General features: G+C 38.9%; 1 protein-coding gene across 1 annotated transcript in view; it reads left to right on the top strand.

The window, feature by feature from the left end:
- The first annotated feature begins 11037 nt into the window (after positions 1-11037).
- Positions 11038-15573, top strand: part of TDRD9 (tudor domain containing 9) — a 54557-nt gene continuing 50021 nt past the window's right edge. The window contains exons 1-3 of the mRNA XM_069857034.1: positions 11038-11056; positions 13372-13469; positions 13893-14114. Of these exons, the coding sequence (XP_069713135.1) occupies positions 11038-11056; positions 13372-13469; positions 13893-14114 (339 nt within the window). The remainder of the gene's footprint in view (positions 11057-13371; positions 13470-13892; positions 14115-15573) is intronic.

Below are 15573 nucleotides of genomic sequence, written 5' to 3'. Positions count from 1 at the left end.
TGATGGTGGCTCAGTTCCCTGAAGACATTTACGTTGTTGGTCTTGCTAGATAAACTAGAGTTATTGTTAGGTTTTAACCTGGGGAATGGTAGGGGGAAGGCTGTGTTTTGATTCTTACCATTAATTTTTAGGCATTTCCTAAAATTACAATAATAAATTTACAAATAGTGTGAAGTTCTTCCACTGTCTCTTTTCTTACTGATGAAAAATGTTGTGGTCTCTTCAATGCTAATCTGGCAGTCTTGTGCTTTCCTGAGTTCAGTCTGCAAATCTAGGTAACTCATAAGTGCTGTACTTCTAAAAGTGATACATGGTCTTAAACTTCTGAATTTGCTTTGCCTTTGGCATTCATCTCATTACTGACATCTGTAAATTTTCTGAAAGTTTCAATCCTAGTGGTTTTGCTTTATGCAGTGTAGTAAAACAACATTCTTATAGCTTGTTTCACTTTTCTGAATTTTCCTTTGCTGGTATTAGCGACTAAAGCACATTATAATACTTGAGCAAGACCACAATGTTAGTTATATAATGATGAATTTTTGTGTTTTTGAATAAGCCATACTTTGCTGCTGCATCACGGCAGTTGATTGCAAATTTATTTTTTCCCTGTAAATTAACCCTATTTGTCTGTGTAATATAATATGAAAATGAAGATTATTTAAGCTTATTTTAAATTTTCCCTTGAACCTCTTTTTACTTTGACTTCTAATTTTGAGGCAAAGAATGTAATGAATTCCTAAATGATATCGTTTTTATGCCTTGGTGATATTCTTTGCACTCCACTGAATGATATCTCCTCTTATGTGGGTAAGTCACAAAGGGTGTCTTTTCATATAAGTATCTTATCAGAAAGCATGAGAAATAACTGTTCTTTTTTTGTATATATTATTTTAGGCTTGTTTTCTGATGCTGTTCTCAAATTGAACTGAGGGAGCAGCAAGAGTTGCGGGAGCCAGCACGTACATTTCTTCTTGTCAATCAGTTAGGGCGATTTTGGTGGTCTTCCCTTTCTTGCCATGGCAGGTCCAGGTTTATCAGCAAAGAGCTTAATTCCAAAACAATGGCCTTATAAGAGTATGTGCTAATTGAAAATTGATTGGGTAAATAAGGAAAAAAGTGTGGCAGACAGTGGATAGAATGGGTTCTTTTCCTTTTTGAAGTGCCCCACTGAAGTGATTCATGGTGAAAATGGAGCCAAACCTTCAAAAACATTTCCATTTAACCAGGTATTGCACTGATGTGAGCAAGAAGGTGAGAAGGGGTGGATCAGAAGCTTCGTATTCTTCAATGTGGAACTTTTTTTTATGGCATCTGTACCATGTGAGATGCTACAGACTCTTGCAGTTTAAAGAAGCAAGTGGTATACCTCTGTGAATGAGACTCATAATGACACACCAAGAAATTGTCATTATTCTTATTTGATTTGATAGCAGGTCACAACTGTTGCTAGCTGGCTAACAGTTCGACATATTGACATAGTGGTGTATGTTTCATATGTCTTCATTAACACCTGTGGTTAGTGCAGTCATATTCTGTGTTTTTCTGCCTGGGATTTTGTGTGAAGGGCTGATACTTAATTGTTGTGGGTTAAGCCCAGTAGGCAGCCACATACCTCACAGCTCCTTATTTATTCCACGCTCACCCGCAGTGGGATGGAGGAAGAGGAATGGAAGAGTAAAAGCAAGAAAAACTAGGTCTGTCATTAAAAACAGTTTAAGTGGAGAAGTGGAAGAAGAGAGAAAGAAAATTAAGTGATGCAAAGGCAGTCACATGCTGCCTACCATGGGTAGGGCAATGCCCAGCCAGTTCCCAAGCAATAGGTGGCAAACCTGCCTGAAAGCCTCCTCTTTCCCCTTTTTATTGCTGACCATGATGTTCTATAGCATGGAATATCTCCTTGGATAATTTGGGTTACCTGCCTGATTGTGTTGCCTCCCAACCTCTTGGACAGCCCTCAGTCCATTCACAGGCTGGGAAATGGAGAAGGCCTTGATGCTGTGCAAGCTCTGCTCAGCAGTAGCTATAACATTCGTGTCTTAGCAGAATTGTTTTGGTCACAGACTAAAAATGCAGCATCATAGAGCTGCTATGAAGAAAATAAACTCTATCCCAGCCAGACCCAGAACGGTTAACATAGACAGGTAGAGAGGTCACTAATGCTACCAGTTGTCTGAGAAAAGCATGGTTTCACTTCTGTAGCTCTCACAGCTAGCAGGTCAGAGGATTTGCTTCCATTTTATAAATGCAGCCCCATTCCTTGGATTTAATGATCAATTTGCAGTGTGTTTATTTTCTGATTTGACAGAAAACTTACTGTAACTGTTTTGAGCTGCAGACAGATGGTGTGTCTACTTCCTCTGATCACTTCATACAGCGTTGACTACTGCTTTTGCTTTTTAACAGCTAGGAACACAACTTGCCATGAGCCTACACGAGAGGCCTCTTGGTTAGGCTTCTTGTTTGGTCCTTTGCTGTGACCGCTAATGACAGTGTCATGGAACTTGTGTTGCTGTGATAAATAAGTTGGAAATGTTGAGGCTGGTTTTTACTGTTGGACTGTCTGTAGCATTAATGTCTGCTGCTGGTGACATTTCACTAATCAACAGGGTAGTTAAATTTGTCAGTTTGAAATTGAGGGGATCTTGCATTTGGTACTTGTCTTCAGCAGAATTTTTTACTTGCATTGTATTTTTTATTGTAAGTAAGTCAGTCTCTTGCTTATGTTGTATTGTATTCAGAGATTTGTTTAAGCTGGATTTTATCAAGTTGATAATCAAACATCTTTTTTTTCATCGAGTCCAACCATTCCTATCAAACACTAAACCATGCCCCTTAGCACCTCGTCCACCCATCCCTTAAACACCTCCAGGGAAGGGGACTCAACCACCTCCCTGGGCAGCCTGTTCCAGTGCCCAATGACCCTTTCTGTGAAAAATTTTTTCCTGATGTCCAGCCTAAACCTCCCCTGGCAGAGCTTGAGGCCATTTCCTCTTGTCGTGTCCCCTGTCACTTGGGAGAAGAGGCCAGCACCCTCCTCTCTACAACCTCCTTTCAGGTAGTTGTAGAGAGCAATGAGGTCTCCCCTCAGCCTCCTCTTCTCCAGGCTAAACAACCCCAGCTCTCTCAGCCGTTCCTCGTAAGACGTGCTCTCCAGCCCACTCACCTCAATGTTGCTAAAGGATCAGAAACGATGCTTGATAGATGAACTGTTCTTTTAAAGAAATATTTAAAAAAAAAAAAAAAGAACACATATATTATTCATAACTAATAACTGTTCCATGTGTGGTGGAGAGGCAGTTGCTGTGTAGCTTGTCACCAGTCATCACAGGGACTAGCTACCCTCTTCAAAAATCCTTCTTCGAGCTGTGGCTGCAGAAAGAGGAGCTCATCAAGGGCTTCGTTCCAGGAAGAGCCCGGTTCTTTGATGCCTAGCAGTTCATCCCAGTCTCTCCCACTGGCATAAAATCCCAGAGCAGTAGGTAGTAAATCTGAGGATTTGGGCTGTTTCCTTCTCACATTTGTGGCTATTTCTTTTTTCCTCCTCTGTGGTTAAGGTGGAAGTTGGAAGATCTTGCAGAGCTTGGCATGTAGAGTTTGATACAGAAGAAGTGTATCTGGGATACTGAGCTCACATAGTCTATCCAAATGCTTGCATTTGAGTTTTTCAGGATTTTGCGAAGCAACTTTATTCCTTTCCCTCTCCCCTGCTACTTAAGGTTTTATAACAGGAGCTCTGAATAATTGCTGTGAGGAAAAGCAATGCAAGCCTTTAAAACGCATAGGTATGAAGACTTTATTACTAGATCTAGCTAAGTACATTTTGGAAGAGCTCTCTTGAGTGGAAAAGAGCATGTACCTCATTGATTCTTACATCTTAAAATAATCTGTAAATCACTTTATAAAAATCTGTATTTTAATATTTAATGGATTCCACTTAGGCTGAATTCTATGACTAGCCTTCTATTTCTGTGACTGAAACATTATGTTTTTTCAACAACAGTACATTATTTCTTTGAAGTTAGTGTATATCTGCAGGTAAAACTAGTCTTCTAAAAGTTTGGAATGCCAACTGCCAGTTAAATGGTAAGTAAATTTTAGTATGTCCTTCAGTACAGCCAGTGGAAGGTTATTTCCTGACATGGCAAATGTTCAGTTATGTAAAGTGTCACATTATTTTAGTTTCAGAAAAGAGGGTTTGAAGCAGTCTGCTGTATATATTGTACTAAAATTGTACAGCAAAATATTGCTCTGTACATTGTAAGGCTAACTGTTTTCTCAAGTGATTCCCCCATTATCTCGAAGTAGGTGGACAGCTTGTGTGTGTGATAGAACCCGTGACTTACAGCAGTCCTTCTCTTGTGATCTGTGAAATGAGTGACAGGAGCTGTATGTTCAACTCCCAGTCCCATCTGAACAGCATTTTGTGTGTCAAATGAGGCAGAAGATAAGCAAAAAGTACATCTGTAAGAATTTTTAAACACACAGCCCCACAACTTGTTGATTTTTCAGTTGTTTGTCTCTAAGATGGAAATGTTCTTGAAGTTATATGGCCTTGAAGAGGAGCTTCAACCCCCAAATTAATTGAAAATTACTTGCAATTGGATAAGAAAGCATCTTAATTCTTGAAATTTCATTACATACTTGAATGCATTCTTTATGCAATCAGATTTGCTGCATAATCAGTGTGTTTTTTTCAAGGAGTAAGACTATATGTATCTGTTCATTTAATAAAGGGTTTTTTTAAGCATCCCTCCTAGAAATATTAACAGTGTCCAGTGCATGCATTGGCATTGTAGTGTACGTTACTGAAAAGAACCATTCAAATTATCTGTTACAGTTATGGTTGAGATTGAGCAAATGATTCTGCTCTTGATAACTAATTGCATTAAAAAATGCTTTGGGTAGTATTTAAAATGCTCAAATAAAAAAAATTGACCATGTACTCTGTTATGATAGCCTTGTTGACTTACTAGAGGTCATTCTGTAGCTTGAAGAAAAGGAAGACCTTTCTCTGGCTGAATTTATTTAAAGAAAGGCACCCTCAGTGTATTTGGAAGCACTTACAATTGGATGTGTCAACAATTTCTGGTGTTACACTGTTTTCCTTCTGGTAATTGCCCTGAAGTGGCTGCTTTATTTAATTTTGTGTTAATGGCACTGAACTTTCCCTTCAACCCAAATAAGAAGTGTTTTAAAAGATGTTGTCCCCATCAAATGCTCAAAATCAGTTTAAGTAGTCATATGTATCCATGTCAGTCACACTTCAGAAAGGTCTTAGAGTAGTTAAACCATACAGTAAGGAATAAGCAGAGCTTGCCATTGTCGTGTAAGACACAGTGTTAATTCTTCCAAAAAGAGGCATGCTGTGAACAACCGTTTGGCTTGTGTGGAAAGCCTCCCACTGGTCACTGCTTGTCAGGCTCAAAGTTCCCACGCCTGCTGCTTTTGAGAGTATTTACCAAAATAGGTAGGTCTTGAGATCATAGAATCATAGAATAGTTTCAGTTGGAAGGGACCCTAAAGATCATCTAGTTCCACCTTCCCTGGCATGAGGTAGCTGATGGGTGATGTTTTCCAGATGCTAGGATGTATCAGGAGTTTCTTCTTGTTGAGTGACATTACTGACTTGTGTCCTCAGTGGTTTACAATTTTGTCTGTCTTTGTCCACTTAGAGTGGACATAATACTGTGTGTTTGTGGATGAAGCATGCCCTTGATTTGAATAAGATCAAACTCTATTTTTAGAATGAGGGGGAAGGAAGGCAGGAAGGAAAGACAGAAATTCTAAATTTTCCTGGGTTTCTTTAGGTTGACGTTAAATGTAATTGTGTTAGAGTAAAAGAAGTGTTTACTGCCTTGTCATTTGGTAAAATTCAGAATGTTTCATGCATACAGCTGGAAAGCTGTTGTTTGCCAATGCTGTAATGCATCTGAGGGGTAAAAAGATCTGGGGGAGTCTAAAAATAGGTGAGGACCAAGGCTGGAATCTGGGAAGCCTAAGGCACATATGCTATAACAGGACAAATGTACTTAAATGTGGAGTTGCACTGTGTCAGAGGCAGTAGAAACAGGATTAACTGGGGCATCGGACAGATGTGCTTCAGAAGTAGAATCCAGAAAAGACACTTCATTTGTGTTGCCCTTTCTTGTCCTGGAATGGGTTTGAATTTTCTGAATCTTGTCATTTCACTGATACCAGCAAATGCTTCTTGAAACTAATTAGAAAAATGTTCTCTCTTTGTCCAGGTATATGTAGAATGATACTTGGTGGCTTATTAATGATAGCTTGAAAAGTCTGTATAGGTTTGACAATCAAGGAGAGTGCCAGAGGGCTCCATAATAATTTTTTTTCCCCATTTCACTTGTAACAGTATTCCCTGAGCTTTTAATTTAAGAAAGCTGCAAAATTAAGCATTAAAACATTGAGAAATGACATAATGAAGGCTGTTTACTCCTTTTGTATGTTCTTAATGCAGTTTTCCAATTACATAGATATTTCTCCAAGACTGTAGTCTGATTCAGTGCATTGAGTGAGCAATGTTCATTCTTAATGACTGGCTATTATATATTTTCTTTATTCATTGCGTAGCCTGAGGTGTATTTATTTCATGCTCTTTTCTGAAGACAGAAAGACTAATTTCTGAAAGAAAATATTAAAACCAAACCAAAATAACATTCTTGCAAATTGCCGAGGTCATACTGTCATTGTTTTCCTGGACCTGAATAGGCACAGATCTAAAGCACGTGCACGCATTTCATCCTGAAATGCTCAATACTTCATCTCCAGGAGCATTTAGTTGAGTATACGCATTATATAAAACTGTTTCTTAGCTGGCTTCAGGTGTTGTTTAAATACTGATGTTTCTGCAAGGTCTTCACAGCAAATGTGGAACACGGTCCTGCCTTTCTCACCCATAGCTCCTACCCCTCAATGGGAGTTTTATTGAAGTGATTTGCTCACTATTGCGCAGGGTTCTTGACAGTCCAGTAATAACATGCCCCTCCACGAAAGCATGTCTTAGTCAGACATGCTTATTTCTTCTAATGGGATGAAGGACAACTTACATTTACTGTATAACCAGATTTTATTGTCAGAAGATGTGTCCACTGTGCTTGGTGAGGCTGCAGTCCTGTGGAAATGAAAAACAATTGCTTATAACACTATAATCTGTGTAGTATGTGCATATGATGCTGCCAAACTGAGACTGTGCAGCCAAGCTTAGTTATGTTATTTTCATAGAATCACTAGATTAGAAAGGACCCACTGGATCATACAGTCCAACCATTCCTGTCAATCACTAAATCATGCCCCTCTGCACCTCATCCACCTGTCCCTTAAACATCTCCAGGGAAGGTGACTCAACCACCTCCCTGGGCAGCCTCTGCCAGTGCCCTGTGACCCTTTCAGTGAAAAACTTTTTTTCCTGATGTCAAGCCTGAATGCTTTCCAGCATTTTTCAGCTACTGGATGCTTGATTTTGATGCCATCACCATATTTTTTTGGTTTTTAGTGTTTAATGTACATTCAGTGGAATAACGTCCTTTGCAAATGGTCTCACATGATGTGCACCAACTTTACCTCAGATTAAGGCTTGTTGCAGAGTGTTTCCTGTCCCAGTTGTTTCAGAAGGGCTGTAGTGATGAGAGTGTTGTCTGCTTGCTGAAAGTAGGCAGCTGTTGCTCACGAAGTGACTCTGCAGATGCGTGCAGTCCTGTTGAACCCTGTGTTAAGAGTTACTTGACATCCAGGGAAGAATTGCCTTGGCCCTATGCACAAAATATTGTTAATGTAGGGTAAAAAGCCGTATATTGGTTTGTTAGTAGGTGATAAATACTCGATGTTTCCGATACGAGGAAATAGTGACTAGTCAGGGTGTGTAGGCTGTAGCAGAGCCAAGCTGCGCAGTTTGCTTTGTCAGAGGTTTGGGTGCACTGTGGCATCAAGATATTGTGAATTGCTCTATGATGTGTGACAGTGCCATGTTAAAAATCTGTTGTTTTCAGCTTAATTGTTTTTTGGAGTCCATATTGCTTATAATTTGGGTTAAGAAATGCATACTTCTGCAGCGCTGTCCTTTTATAAAACGTTTCAGAAGTACAGCGACTGAGGAACAGATTGGCTGTGCACTGCATGGCAGAGGCTTACACTGGGCTAAGAGCTTGAAGTGCAAAGCCGTAGTTTTGAAGAGGGGACTTTTGATGTTTCCATTGATGTTTCCAGAACTCTTCTACACTTAAGTTCTTTTATGAGTCAATAATTGTCATACATAGGCTGTTTTAATCTCTAGTGAAACCCACATGCTTTTTTTCACACTGTTCTGTCAAAGTGAATTTTTTTTCTTCTGTTTCATTCTTTGTCAAGGGTAAACTGTCCTGCACATAATAAATATCCATAAAATTCACTGATTGGTTAATTGGGTTAATTTTTTTTTTCTGGCCACCATACTTTATTCGCTCAAAGACAAAAGTTCTACCTTTAAGGAGGGTGAGAAAATTGTGTTTACTTCTGTCTACTTCCCCTGTCTCCAGGGAGTCATGTAAGAAGTACGTGTATTTTTAGTTGTACCATATCAAGAATTGGTGAAACAACTGTATAATCTTTGATCAGAAAAAAATCAAGAGTTTCATAGAAATTCCTAGGCATTAGAAACTTCAGGGGTGGTATTTTTGGAGCTCAGTTGTTTTAAATCAAAAAAAAAAAAAAAAAAAATTATGTGACACTTTCTTCAAGCTGGTGTTTTAACTGCAGAGGCAAAATTTCTTTCTGAGGTTTGTTTGTTCATTGAGGTAATTCCTGCATGACATGGAGACTCTGAACTTACTGTATAATGCTGTTATTTCCCAAGATACCTACAATTAGGAAGCATTTATGGATTTGTCACTTTCCTCTGCAGGTTGCCTGTCAATGTTAGAACTGAAGATGCTGAAAATCACAGACAAACAGGGCCAGAAGAACTTGATGCAGTTCAAAATCATCAGCTTGCCAATAAACCAGGTAAAAAAATAATAATAAATACATAGATATTGGCATCCTGTTCTAAACTTGGATATACCTATCCTTTTCCTCTCTGTAGTCTTTCTTCCCATCTTCTCCCCTAAACAAAACTATGAAACCTTACTGTATATTTCTTGTTTGTTTAATGATGGATATGCATGGTATTAAAAAATAAACATCCTGTTTTATGGAAACAAGAATGTGTAATGCTGATGAATGGATATATGTGCATACGTCTGGTTTATTGTATTGATAGAGGTAGATACATAGTTGAAATATTTCTGAAAGGAAAACATATCACTCAATGGATTGATGTCTTTGTTCTGTTTTCCCATTTTCTATCCCATGTTATTTCTGTGTATACATGATTGTTGCTTTGAACTGCCTTTAGAGAGAAATTTGATTGCACATCTTTCCTAGGAGCTCTGTTAAAAGCAGTATGAGGCTGACTTGCTTGTCAGGACAGCTCAGCTTCAAACTCTTACTATGCCTCTTAATTTCCAAATTTGTTAATGTAGCTGATTTCCCAAGAAAAGGGTATTTGTGTTTTGTCTGTTTGGTGTGTCATTCTCTGTAGTACTTTTTTGTATCCCTTTGCTAATACACCAAACTCTGTCAAATTGATAAATTTTCTAGAAATCACTGTCCTTCAGTGCTTCTGCAAATTCCATGGCCTCTGAAACCCAGATAGGTGGTGAAGCTGTTTGGCTCGTCATCAGCTGAGGCAGTAAGCGTAGCTGGCGTGCCCAGCACGTGCAGCGCAGCCGACCTCCTGTCCTAACCACAAAATACCGAAATACCATCTCATGTTTGCTTGACGTGACAAAATTTATGGGAGAGGAAGAGGAGGTTTTGAAAGCTGAAGAGCAGGGTATAAAGGGAGCGGAAGAAGCTTTAGATGTTATAGTTCAGGAATGTGGTATTTCCTAGTTTTCCATGTGCTTTACTAGCAAAGGAAGGACAACAACGAATTAACTAAGTGAAGTTCCTTAGATGTCTCTATATGTAGTGGTATTGATTAATTCAAGGAAATACTGCAAATCATTTAATGTCCTTCACCTATTAAACTGGAATTTTACCTAAGGTAGGCTAGTGACTTAATTTATCTGCACTGGTGGCCTGCTTAATTTTGAACTGAACTTTCCCATAACTGAGTTTTCAGTTTCTTTTTGCGCCGACTCTAAAAAAGGAATATAATTATTTATTCTGGATTGGCATTAATGGCAGAAATGATTTGCTTGTTCTAAAACAACACGGTGAGCAGTTGCATGCTTTTCAGTTTACTGTTCTCAGGTGGGGAGTGTCCTCTATTCTGTTTATGTTAGAATCTAAGGTGTGTTTGAACATGCTGCCTTACGAAGTTACGCATCGGTTAGACTTGTGGTCCCAGGCTTAGTAATCTTTAATCTTCAGATGCCTCTGTTGCGTTGCAGAAGTGCTGCAATGTCTCTTTCTAAAGACCAGTTCTCTTTTTGGGATTAATTAGGTAAATAGATAGTAAAAATCCAAACAACAGCAGTTGAACGTGATTACAATGCGTGGTATGGAGTCCACAGTTTAATTATTGCTTAAATCAGTAGAAAAACCTTGGAACTTCCATAGGGGTCTGTATTCAAGTATATTTATTCTGTAGTGAGTCTTCATTGTTCAAAAAAACACCTTTCATTAAATGAAAAAAAAAAAAAGTGTGTTTTGGTTTTTTTCTTTAATGTCTTCTAAGGTGGTTACCCAAGTTTTTAATCCCAGTTTTCTTTTCTGAGGTTGTATCCTCAGTTTGTTAGAGTGGGCCTTCTGATGGCTGCTTGGGTCACATCAGTACTCACCTGAAATTGAAGGTTTATTCTGCCCAGGATGGTACCATCTGTCTCAGTTGTCATGGTATTGGTTTCCCAGGCGAAGGCAGTAACGTTTCTTTCAGTTTAAGCACAGAGTACATGCTTTGAAGAGGAAAAAATCCCCAAACCATACAGATTTTAGTACTTGCAGCACCTACTAAACGGTTCTGTGGCTTTCTGTTCTCAAACTGCTTACCTATGGTGGCTGATGTCGGATGACATTCTTGGTACAGCTTTTTTCCAGATTTCTCTGCTTAGGAGAAGGTAAGCTATTGCTGTCATAGTACTGTCAGATAAAAAAGAAGTGATATTAAAAGAACTCAAGTTTCATCAGTGAAAAAAGAGGTATACGACATTGATTAAATTGATCTGACTGTTCAGCAGGTATGTGAATACTGGTGATTGTTTACTGGTTTCTGGTTTGTTCCTTTGGATTTTTTAAATGAAACTCTTAAAATCATTAACCTAAAGTTAGCCACTTCTTATTAATACACCCTGAGCTTTTACTGAGTTAGAGAAGCTTATGGTGTGAATCCTACTATTTAAATTTTCTTTTTGAGCACTGCTGTGGAGCAGCCACTGCCCTCTTCTGTGGACTTTTAACACATTTTTCAAAATAGCAGTTGTTACATGGAAAATGAGGTAGAGATGGGAAGGCTGTGTTGTTCCAACAGGAACACGCTGACACTAGGATCTTTCCCCTGGCAGCTTGAGATTTCTTCTAGCACTGGTCAAATCGTGCAGAGCTACTGATGTCTGGGTAGTGACATGTTTGTGCCAGAGGGAAGCTAGTCAGCCTTTGTACAGTGTTGCTGTGACAGAGTGCTGTATGTGACTTTTCCTGGGGAATATATTTAGAAACTTGATCAAAAGTACTTTAAAGAGAACAGTTAATATTTCCCAAGGATGCTGATAATAAGTTACGTTCTGTGTATGCAACAAATCACTGGTAACTACTGCATTACACAATCCCAGCAAAGAACATTTCCTATTGGAGTGTGGCTTCCAGAGAACTCTGGTCTTCAGTGCTTCATGAAACTGTCTTAATGAACTGTCTTTGGAGATTGGTTTTAATGTAGGGGATTGGGGCACATTCAAGTGTAGTACAGAGGCAAAAGAAGTTGAGCCTGCTTCTGCGTCCCTGCTGTGTGAGGTTTTTATTAATATTTTCAAAGAAAGGATGCTTTCTTTGAAAAAGATGTGCGGTCAGGTATTTAGGCTATAACCTTTATTTTATACTAAATATGACCTTTGTAAAAATAATACTGGCTGTCTTTCCCATTACTCCATGAATTTCTCAGAGAAATGACGTGACTGAAAAAAAAAAGGTGAAGTCTACGTTTTTATCATCTGTATGCAAATAAGTAAATATCACAATAGACTGAGTGAAACCATTTGAAATAGAAACATTTCCACTTTTCACTTCAGGATAGCAGGTCTTCTCAGCTAAATTGCTTAGTTGTAACATGCTAAATTATTGCTTGCCAAACTGCTGTCCTGATTTTCCCCTTCTACGCTTGCCTGCACACCTGCTCAGTTGCTCTTTTGGGGCTTTTTTGGTTTGGGTTTTTTTTTTATGGTCACACTGACAGCTGTCTCAGCAGAAACTCATGATAACACTAAGATTTTTGTCCTCTGCTTCTCGTTGTTAATAGAATCATTGAGTAGTTTGGGTTGGAAGGGACCTTAAAGCCTATCCAGTTCCAACACCCTGGCATGGGCAGGGACACCTCCCACTGGATCAGGCTGCCCAAGGCCTCATCCAGCCTGGCCTTGAACACCTCCAGGGAGGGGGCAGCCACAGCTTCCATGGGCAACCTGGGCCAGTGTCGCACCACTCTCATCTGCCCCTCTCCAGTTTATACCCATTGCCCCTTGTCTTGTCATCACAAACCTTTGTTAACAGTCCCTCCCTAGGTTTCTTGTAGCCCCCTTCAAGTACTGGGAGGTCACTATTAAAGTCTCCTCAGGGCCTTCTCTTCTCTGGGCTGACTAACACCTGGCAACAGACTGCAGGGCGTGGTATTGTGTTGAAAGGTCATTGTGATGCTTTATCAGATTTACTTTAATTGCCATGTGGTAGAAATGTAGTGGTCTTCCTATCAAGCTGAGTTATTATGTACTGTGGATCTAGTAGCCTTTAAGGGAAACTACATGTGGGTACATGAATAAGGCATTTTTTTTTCATAATTGTCAAAAAGACCAGGGGTAGACTTGGTAGTAGCAATGCAAACTATGCAAAATACTTATATTTTAATTAGAAAGAAAGCATGCATAATTATAGGATTTTATACTTTCTTGACACTGATGGTGGTTTATAAGCAGAAGCAATGCCTTTCAGAGCTGCTGCCAGTAAACAGCAGTTGCATAAACACAATCTCTTAAATCTATTAATATTAAAAGGTATTAATTATGTTAATATTCATAAGTATGCGATTCAAATTTGGTAGAAGTTAGGTTTCCAAATACTGTGATCTTATTGTCCTGCTGGTCTTTCCCTTTCTCTATGGAAATGACTTATCTTGGTTATTTTTATGCCCAGGTACTTCGTTGTCTGAGTGTGAATTGAATAATTTGACTTCTGAAGCAATAACTAACCATGAATACGTGCATATGCCTGTAGCCGGACACAGGAGAGAGGTAATTTCATTGTACTTTAATATAGAGTAATGCTGAAAATTGTGTTTTGGTTGGTTTGTTGTTGTTGGTTTTTTTTTTTTTCCTTCTGAAAGAAGCTGCTGTTCCTGTTTAAAGTAGTGTACAATGAACAAAGGTTTTGTACAAAACCATTGTATAAAAACCCTTAGAGGAAGAAAAATTGCTGTTATGCTTGTTTATAGGTGTTTATGTAAAATATGTATGAGTGTGTGCCCATGTTCAGTCATCTCCTAATGTATTTTAGGAGTCCAGTTATCGATGGATGCCTAAGAGATGATAGAAAATATAGCACAAAGTTTTACAGAGATTTATCTGTCCTGCGAGCTATTTATGTTTCATATCTTTATGAAATCTGCTTTGAGTTGTTTTGTGGACTTAGGAGTTTTCTTGAAAAATTTGTTTCAGATAGTGCATCTGATAAAAAGCAATTCAGTTGTGATTATACAAGGAGCAACTGGCAGTGGTAAGAGTACAGAGGTTCCACAATATATTTTGGATGATTGCATTCAGCAATCTGTCCACTGCAACATTGCTGTTATTCAGCCTCGGAGAATTGGTGCCAGCAGCCTTGCTAGGTGGATCTGCAAGAAAAGATCATGGAAGTTAGGTGGACTTGTAGGATACCAGGTATGAGAAAATTTCAAATTGTAATTAAAAATACATCAAAAAGTACTTGGATCTTATTTATTGATTATGTTTAAGCGTATCTAGTGTACGGAGGAAGTGTTAAGAGGATCTGCTTTTAAAGTGGAATTGCAGTTTTCTAGCTGTCTCCTGTTAAACATTCATATTAAAATGCTTAAGCTTTTAAAGTTGAAAAACTGTAATTGCTAGTCAGACTCAAACAGAAATATTTAATTGTCTGCATTCTAATAATTGGACACATCTATGTTTTTATTCGTTGAAGTTGTTGCGGGAGAACAGTATTCTGCCACTGTCCCTTTGCTAAACTCCATAATTAACATAATTCATTACTTTTGCCTGTCAGCAATGTCAAAACTTCCATGCATTTATGGCCAGACTGTTTTGTGAGTGTCCTGTTGTTTCTTCTTGACATGTGAAAAACTTCATCTATTAGATTGGTGCAAAAACAGTTACCGTATTCATCATGTGAACTGTGATGCTTATTTTGGATTAAACTTTTACTTAACTGTGTTGATGCACTATACCATTTTAAAGACTGCAATTCTCTACTTATTTATGCTAAAGGTTTTGTTTTCACTGTTTATTCTTTTTTATATTTCACTGTCAAAGATGGGGGTAAAAAGCCACATTCAAGCGGTTCAGAAAGGGATGTAGAGGAGTGGAAACTTGCTAGCAATATCAATCAAGCATTTAGCCAGGGGACTATCAACGAATGTACAGTTTGACATTGGTTCCAAAACAAGGAAACGAGCCATGATGAGGAGGGTTGCAGATGTCCTTCTGTGATAGAAGACAACTAGCTGAGGGCTGCTATTGAAGTGGCTCCATGCAAAACAATTCTAGAGGCTGCAGAAGAATCAAATGTTGACCATTCAACAGTTGTTTGACAGTTGCACCAAACTGGAAAAATCAAAAAAGTTCGACAAATGTGTGCTGCAGGAGCAGAACGAAAATCACACAAGTCACCATTGCCAAGTCTGTTCTGCACTTTTGTGGAATGAAAGCTATCTGTTTCTTGATTGCTTTGTGGCATGTGATGAAAAATGGATTCTGTATGGCAACCGACAATGTTCCACACAGTGGCTGGACCAATGTGAAGCACCAAAACACTTACCCAAACTGAAGCTGTGTCAAAAGAAGGTTATGGTCCCTAATAGTCAGCATGTGGAATCATCTGCTACGGCTTCTTGAATCCTGGGAAACGGTTGCAGCAGAGAAGTATTGCTAGGAAATTAAATGTACTGAGAACTGCAATGTGTTTACTTGCAGTGTCGGTCAGTTGAAAAGGACCAATTCTCCTCTGTGATAATCCCTGACTGCAGGTCTTGCAAATGACTCTGCAGAAGCTGTATGAACTGGGCTATGAAACTCTGCCTCATCCAGCTTACCCACCAGACCTCTGTGCCAACAATTACCACATTTCCAAGCATCTCAACAGCTT

Source organism: Phaenicophaeus curvirostris, chromosome 5 (genome assembly GCF_032191515.1).
Source record: "Phaenicophaeus curvirostris isolate KB17595 chromosome 5, BPBGC_Pcur_1.0, whole genome shotgun sequence".
Classification (NCBI taxonomy): Eukaryota; Metazoa; Chordata; class Aves; order Cuculiformes; family Cuculidae; genus Phaenicophaeus; species Phaenicophaeus curvirostris.
Note: the sequence above shows the minus strand (reverse complement) of the source record. Positions and strands in the feature narration are given on the sequence as shown.